The sequence below is a fragment of the Neltuma alba genome, unplaced genomic scaffold (genome assembly GCF_004799145.2).
Source record: "Neltuma alba isolate B1F8T4 unplaced genomic scaffold, ASM479914v2 tig00010068_pilon, whole genome shotgun sequence".
NCBI classification, from domain to species: Eukaryota; Viridiplantae; Streptophyta; class Magnoliopsida; order Fabales; family Fabaceae; genus Neltuma; species Neltuma alba.
This window is the reverse complement of record NW_021635027.1, coordinates 310,608-318,950: the sequence shown is the minus strand read 5'-3', so window position 1 is coordinate 318,950 and position 8,343 is coordinate 310,608. Positions and strand designations below refer to the sequence as shown.

The window sequence follows — 8,343 nt, the reverse complement described above, 5'->3', positions numbered from 1 at the left end:
GGTTTAAATCATAGTTAAGTATTTTTTAGTTAAAAATTTAAGTGAGTTGAGTGATGGTAAGGCCTTGTGAAGATCAAGACGTTTTCGGAACCAAAGAGTGTCAAAAAAAATACTTAAAATTACTCATCAACAAGATCCTCATATTGGTAATAAAATTTAAACCAACAACTTTGTAAGTTTTTACCTACTGGACTAACTTTTGTTGGTTAATGGAGTACAATTACTTAATTAGTCTATCCTGTTCATTGAGCTTCGAGAAAGAGTTTTTCTTCCCCCCCCCCCAAAAAAAAGAGGATATCACCAATGTAGGATTTTAGATGACTCTAAGAGCAACAGATCCTATGGATTGAGACAAGTCTTCTTCTCCTTAATTACCCTTAAATTTTATTTATGTTTACGATAAACATGCAATTTCTGAAAATGTATAATGATCTGCACTATATATATACACATACGTGTTTATATGTGTATAAAACAGAACAAGAATCAATGGGAATGATGTGTTATGCACAACACAATCACCATCACAATATTCCAGTAATGAATGGAATTAAGTATCAAAACAAGAGATCAGATAGAGGGAATTAATGTGCCATATATATTCACAATGGAGTATTAAATTCCATAACTATTAGTGGAATGAAGCATCACATGCATGCTCTTCAAAATAGTGGACAAAGATTATATTCCCTCAAATCATTTAATAGCACTTTATTATTGAAATACACACACACAAAAGCTATATATGGATTGTATTTGCTTTATTATATGTATGTATATATGATGGGTCAACATGAACTCTCCCTAATTTTAATTATGTCAGATAAAATAAAGAATGGACTAGGAAATGTACTGAGTCGGATCTCGAGTCGGGTCGGTTGAATCCTTTGAGTTCATACTATAAGCTAGACTAGGAAAGTCTAAGCTGAGTGCACCACAATGCACCTCTTTGCAAGAAAAAATAAGAGAGAGAAAGAGAAGTAGGAAAACTTAACTACTGGAATGAATTGAAATGAATGGTGAAGGCTTCTATTTATAGCTTTGGCTAGGGATATTTTGGAAAGTCAAAATATCCACTAAGCCCATCAGTTTGAATTTGAATTTGGATATTTAAATATATCTTTGACTTATAATATTATGATTTTTTAATTTAAATCCAGAATCAATCATAATCAATTCTAATATATATATATCTCTAATATATATTTAATCTATACAATATAAATTAATTAAATTTATATCGTAACCGATTAGATTTGATTCAGGATGTTTGACCAAATCAAACATATCATAATCTTGTTTGGATATTTGACTGTTATATTCTCTCAATATCCAGTCAAATAGTCTAGTCTATTAAGAGTGGGTCCAAGCCCAAAATCCAACAAATTATTTTGGTTCATAAGTCATAATTATTAATAGGCTGACCATTTATGTTTTATACATTTTTAAACAAATTAAATAAATTATTCCTAACTTGAAATAAATGTATGTTCCTGCAGCAATCTCAACTATGGCCTCTCATCTCGAGTTTGCAGATTCAGGGTTGTTTAAAGATTTTTTGGTGGAAGCTGGTGAAGGGTATCTCCCCTGCAATGTCTTTTTTTATTTTCTCGACACTTATCCACTCAACAGGTTTGTCTTTTCTGCCATGACCAGAATGAAACCTTGGAGCATCTCTTTCTTTGTTGCCTGTTTGCGAAGGTTTGCTGGTTCAGCAGTATTTTAGGATTGAAAGTTGATTCCCATCCTTTGTGGTCCTTGCTACATTAATTGGCTCATCTTTTGGTTTAATTTTGGCTCTAGCCACAGTGATTTTGTTTATGTCCTTCCATTTCATTCGTTATATTCCTTGTGGTCTGCCATGCAGGAAAAAGATTTTGTCTTACCCAGGTCATTGCAACGCCTATGTCTCAACAAGCAAGTGCGGTTCTTAGTGCTTCCCCTTGCATGATGCACATAGGAATCAGAAATGGTCTTCTTCATCTCGTCCTCACTTGTTGCTTCCGTGGAGTGTGCTCTTCTCATGGAACCGACAGCAGAGGCGCATTCATATGCAAATTTTCAATTGACAAAACGAGATGCATAATTTGTCCCTTATATCAGTAGTAACCTTGGGGTAATTTCACATGCAATTGCTGGCTCTCCGTCAAGCTCTATCTTACAGCTTAACTTGTCTCGGCCCTTCCTTTCCTTCTTCTTGTGTTGTACTACATCCGCTCCTTAATATAAGAGCTCCTTTGACTTTTATTTTAGTCCTAAATATAAGACCTTAATCCATTTTGTCTCTGATATTTATTCTTTTTTTTTTTCAAAGTAGTCTTTGTAATAATGGTAGTTCTAATCAATACACTTGATTAGCAAAGATATTTTAGGAAAGATAACACCTATTTATTACAAATAACTAACTTAACTAGTTTTCTTAATCTACTCACATTAGTCAACTAGTTTTTATATTAAAAAATGGAGGTAATATATATCAAACTTGTTAAGCGTACTCCACAACCATCAGTCAGTATGCTGGTGCTCTAATTACCTACCTGTTGATGTCACATCTCTCCTTCACTCTTTTTTGTGTATTTATTTCCTTTATTAAAGCGCAATTTCTTTCTTATAAAGAAGGAGTTACTAATGACTTTTGATTAAGCTGGCAGGTAAACAACACAAGTGTCAATCATCACTCTCTTTCTCTTTTCTGATAGGCTAAAATATACATTTGGTCATCTTTGTTTACCCTCAAATTTTGGTTTTATTTCCTAAATTTAAAAAGTATATTTTTAGTCCTTTAATTTTAATACCAGTAGTCTCATTTAATGAAAAATGCTGACTCAGGAAATTAAAATAGTGACTTTGCAATTAAATGCTGACAAAGTATGCTCTAAATTTTTTTTGATATAATTATTTTTATATTTTAAAATTTAAGCATTTAAAGAATCAGATTTATGATAAAATGTTAAAAATTTAGGCATTTATAAAATAATCGTATTAAAAAGATGAAAATTTAAAGCGTGCTTTGTCAACATTTATTGCATAATCACCATTTAAATTTATTGAGTTAGCTTTTTTGGTTAAATTAGACTTTTTTTTTTGGGCTACGTATAAGTATCTTCTTATTGGAAGCAATCATAGTCGAAGCATTGTCGGATACTAAATGCAGGCACCTCTCCTAATGGAGATTCAAACTTATTGGTTAGCCACATTTTAAGGGATTAGTCCTTTCCACTAGATCTAACCCCTACTATTAAAGGAGTAAAACTTACACTTTTAAAACTTAATGGACTAAAGTGAAACTTGATTTAAATTTGAGGATCAGACGTATACTTTATCCCTTTTATGTATGTGTGTGTATATGGACGTAGGTTTAAATATTAAAAAATTAAATGCAATTTTTTCCAAAAAATTTTAAATTATTACATATATTGCACAGCGTGAAGGAAAAAGTTGGAAAAATTCACTATAAATCCATCATTGAAAATTGTTTAGAGAATGGTCTCCAGTAGGGTAGATTTATGCGTGTGAAGCACTTAGGTCCTTGAGAAGAAATAAAAGAACATTACAATCGGAAAAAAATACCCTTAATGAGTAATAAGTGGGAAAGATTGCATATAGGGAAGAATAAGTGCATACAAAAGAAGATGATTTGCACAAAGGAAAGATAGATTACACACATCATAATTTGAACACCAGGAAAGATGAACTATACACAAGCAAAGATGGATTATGCATTAGGAAATAAAATGAGTTGCATACAAGGGAAGTTAAGTTGCACAAAGAGAAGATTGTTTGTACATAATGTAATTTTAACACGAGATGTGCAAATAGCAAAGATGGATTGCATATAGGAAAGAATGATTATGTGGAATGATCATGTTGCACATAGAGAATAATGATTGCATATAGGGGAAGATGCCTTGCACATAAGGAAGATGGATTGCATAGAATGAAAGTTAAAGTTGCATAAATGAAATTTGTATTATATATAGCACAAAGGAAGTTATAAGTTGCACAAAAGGAAATATGATCATTAAGGGTAATGTAGTCATTCCATGTGTTTGTCTCTTAATTTCTCCTAAACGACCTTAGTGCTTCACATTATGTGAGAGACCATTCTTCAAATAAATTTTCAATAGGGGATTTACCGCAAATATTCACAAAAAATCTAATTAATTGATTGATAAAACTAAGGAGAGCTCTTGATAATTTTATGAAAACTAAGAATTCATTGTATTATTTTACTCTCTATACTTGTTTGTATGTTGTGTTATAAAACTCCACCACCATCAGCCTCGGTGGAGTCTGAATCAGATGTCATTTATACGTATATTCTTCCGCAAACAAAAAATAGACTACAAGAAAATAATTACTAATTAAGCAGAAGCAAGATGGACAATATAAGGAAAAAAAAAAACAAAGGAAAAAGAACAAGGAGATAGAAGACACATGTTTCTGCTTTTATAAACTGATGATATAATAATCAGTTGAAACTTTGTTGCAAAATTATGCAGCAACTTAATTAGATCATACACCAAACCAAGATCCCTTCAATTATGAAAGAGATTCAATAAAAACCCACCCAGAGAATAAAATAAAATCTCTGTTGATATTATTCCAAGCGGCTTAATTAATTACGTAATTAAGCTTCTGGCTCTTGGTTGGTACTGCGAGGCATGCTGATGAGAACTGATGAATTATTGTTGTTGAAGGATTCTTCTGCTTTCTCTAATTTTGCTGCATTATTAATTAATTGTTTGCCATCCGATGCAAAATTACTATTACTATTATTATTAATATTTGCATTCACTTTCGAGGCTTTCATTGATAAGGCTATATCTTCTGCTTCAGCCACTTTGCTTTCCACTCTCTCTTTATGCTTTCCCCATAAGACAGAGTATAATCCAATAACTATTAAGATGCTCCCAATCACACTGCACCCATACGCAAAAGTGAATTATTCTTCATTAGTAATAGGTCCAAACAAAAATAGAAAAATTAAACTTTAATTTTTTTTTTTCATTTACCAGAGAATTGAAGAGATGATATTCTCTCTATAATCCAAATGTACATAAAACTCTCTTGAAATAAAATGTAATAAATCAAATAAAATTCTTCTGAGTTCTAATGAAATCACAAATAATTTTTTGTTGTTTTAAAATCATTCACAAAAACAGTCCATTTTAAAAGAAAATTATTCACAAACTTTTCTTGAAAATAGAAGGGATATCCAACCAATAGGCATTGGTCCTAGCAGAGAAGATTTTGGCCTCTTAAGAACGAGGTCTTAAATTTGAGTTTGTGTTAATGCAAAAAACATGAGAGAGCTACCTCCAATTGAGCTTGACAATGATCAAATATGACCCAATTAGATAATCATATGAAAAAACAAGAAGAAGAAGAAGGATATGTAGCTTTCGAAAAACCAAAGGTTTATGAAATTTTGTTATTTGTGATAAAAGTTTAAGCGGCTTTTAAAAATATTATTAACGAATTATAATTTCCAGCAAAATTTAGAATATACATAGAGAGAGAGAGAGAGAGAGAGAGAGTTACCCTCCAAGATAAATTTTTTCAGCAAGGATGAAGGAGCCCATGATGGCCACAATAATCATCATCAAAGGGCTGAAGGCAGTAGCAAAGACGGGACCTTTCTTCTTGATCACCAGTCCTTGTATATAGTATGACAGGCTTGAGGTCACAATCCCCTGAAACATTATTACAAGGACATTAATTAATTAACTGTGCTATAATTATTCTTAACTAAGGACAAACATAGATATATTAATTATGGAGAGAATTTAATTTACTATTTATAAAATAAGATAGAACAAATTAATTAAGAAGAAGAAGTAGCTTAATTACAGCATAGGCGGCAGCAAGCAGGTTCATGTCGAAGCCAATCTTCCATACAGAAGGCTTGTGTTCCATCACAAAAGTAACAACAATTGCCTGAAGTGCTCCTATGAAGCATATTAGTGATGTTAGACTCAGCTGATGATTCTTGTATGTCTCCAATGCTTTTGCCTGTCCAATACCATTCATTCATCAATACCAAAACAAATGTTATAATTATAAATGAAATAATCCAAATTACTACTCCATTTGATCTTAAATGTGAGAACTAGCAAACAGCTTCGATTTGATTGCACTTTTCCTTTGTTAGGGTCTTATAATAACTAAATGACACGAAACACCTCCCTTGCAGCTTTCTTAAGCAAGAAGATGTGAGTTTAAACCCTCTACAAAATATATGACGGGTGTGTTTTTCCCTATATTCTCTATATATTATTTGCATATATATATATATATATATATATATTAAGGTGGTTGTTCATTAGAGGAGTTGGCTTTCATGCAAATAATTAGAAGAGATACTTCAGGAAAATCAACTTACATTTTTTAATAAATAACTAACTTAAGCTATTTTTTTTAATATTTATAAATTAATTATCTAACTCCTGCATTTAGATGAGAGAGAGAGTAAATGCTACCAACAATTGAGTGTGGTTTATGCTGTCTTACTTGTAAAACAAAAAGGGAAGCCCAGGCAAAAGTTGCAATGATAAGGAAGATGGAGCCAATGAACCATTGTTTGTCTGAGGAGGAGGAAGAAGAAGTTGAAGTGTGTTGGGTGGTGTGAGAGTGGGCATGTCTGGTCCACAACATCTCCACAACAGAACCTTTGTACAATGTCATTACCATGGCCCCAGCCACTGTCACTATGGTTCCCACCACCTTTGCTTGACACCTCACCTTCTTCATATTGATCTTCTCCATCCTACATTTATTAATTTCCAACCAAAAATTAGTTTATTCAAAATTTTAAATCATATGAACAAGATAATTAAATAATTTGTGGGATTCAAGTAAAAAGGTATAAAAAAGAGAAGGTGGTGGGCCCCACTTGTCAAGCGAGTCTCACCACTATCTTATTTTTCTCTAGTTGAGTGTTCTAGTTATCGGAGAGCTTTTTTTGTCACCGTAAATATCCAATAATAAGAATTTGTATTCTAGAGTAAAAATATATATGATAAATATTATTTGTTAAGATGGAGTTAAATCCTCCAGAAGTAGAAAGAGAGATAGACATAGAGATGGGTCCCACCTATCAGATGAGTCCTGTGTGGCTGTTTGGAAGCCATGAAAAAAAATACTTTTACATTTTAGAAGATAAAACTGTCATATATTTGCTTTATATATCTTAAAATCACTTAGACAAACTAATCAAGTTATGGTTAATTTAGTTACCGGCATAGAACTGCCATCACAAAAGTCATGGCAGGAAGTATGTTGCTCATTGCACAAGAGAAGGTTGGGGATGTGAATTTCAGCCCAGCATAGTAGAAATTTTGATCAATCACAGGTCTGTTGATGAAGAACAAAATAATATAGTTAATATTATGAGCAAAATGGTTAAATTTAATTATATCTATAGAGAGGAAATAAGGAACTAACCCAAGAAGAGCAAGGATGAAAATTTGCATGAATATTGGGAATGTTATCTTTGGTTGACCTTTCCTGCAACATTAAACCGCAAATACAAATATGAACAATTGAACAATTAAAATTTGCTCAAGAATAGTACAAGTACTATGTGTTGCATGGTGATATCTTAGGGAGATCAAGTCATGTTTATTATGATTAACTAATTCATCTAATTTTTTAACCTACCAAAATTAGTTAAGTAACTCTTATCTTAAAAACTAAAAGAATATGTTACATAGATGGTACGAACCTTTCAAAGATGAAAACAAAGGGAGCGATGGAAGCGGTTGCGAAGGCGTGCCGATAAACCACGAGGACATAGTGGCTCATGCCTTGGTTGAGTGAAACCTTGGTGATAATATTCATGCCTGCATATCCAAACTGCAAAGCAATCATGGCAATGTAGTGTTTTGAGCTCTCAAGGAACCTTCCACAACCTCCTCCAACTCCAAGCTTAGTCTCATCAGCCATTTCTTATACGCTAGTCCTTCTCTTTCTTTTGTAGAAGGAATTGCAGAATCAGGAGAAAGATGTAGAATTCTAGAGAGAGAGAGATCAGAAGGGAGATCAAAGTATTAAAGGAGGAACACACTTAGAGAAGCAAGTGTGTTAACAAAACCTTTGGAAGGCACTCACTATTTATATACCAAACATTGAACCATTTGTCTACGTCATTTTTATATCAACGTGTCTAATAAATTCCTCATAAGCCGTGTCTCTCTGTCTCTCTAGTGCTATATGATTCTTTTAAACACTGCTTCGTCTCACGAAATAAACCAAAACAAAAAGTTGGATGTGATGTTTTTTTAATCATCCTTATGAGGGTCTCTCTCCACTTGTCTATTTTTTCATTTCCATCCACTTCTT

The 8,343-nt window shown here is 32.5% G+C and overlaps 1 protein-coding gene across 1 annotated transcript; it reads right to left on the bottom strand.

The window, feature by feature from the left end:
• Nucleotides 1-4,423: 4,423 nt before the first annotated feature.
• Nucleotides 4,424-8,064, bottom strand: LOC114754082 (WAT1-related protein At5g07050-like). The gene is made up of 7 exons (XM_028942824.1): nt 7,727-8,064; nt 7,447-7,509; nt 7,240-7,356; nt 6,514-6,769; nt 5,854-6,015; nt 5,545-5,696; nt 4,424-4,922 (listed from the first exon to the last, which is right to left on the bottom strand). The coding sequence occupies exons 1-7, from the start codon at nt 7,945-7,947 to the stop codon at nt 4,631-4,633; spliced, it is 1,263 nt and encodes a 420-aa protein (XP_028798657.1). The 5' UTR covers nt 7,948-8,064; the 3' UTR covers nt 4,424-4,630.
• Between the last annotated feature and the right edge of the window lie 279 nt (nt 8,065-8,343).

What these genes read in the sequence shown, in the direction of transcription:
- LOC114754082 (XM_028942824.1), bottom strand. Translation starts at nt 7,947, where the DNA reads ATGGCTGATGAGACTAAGCTTGGAGTTGGAGGAGGTTGTGGAAGGTTC. An exon ending in TTTGTTTTCATCTTTGAAAG is followed by an intron (nt 7,510 to 7,726) that starts GTTCGTACCATC and finishes TTAATGTTGCAG; the next exon opens with GAAAGGTCAACCAAAGATAA. An exon ending in TGCTTGCTGCCGCCTATGCT is followed by an intron (nt 5,697 to 5,853) that starts GTAATTAAGCTA and finishes ATAATGTTTCAG; the next exon opens with GGGATTGTGACCTCAAGCCT.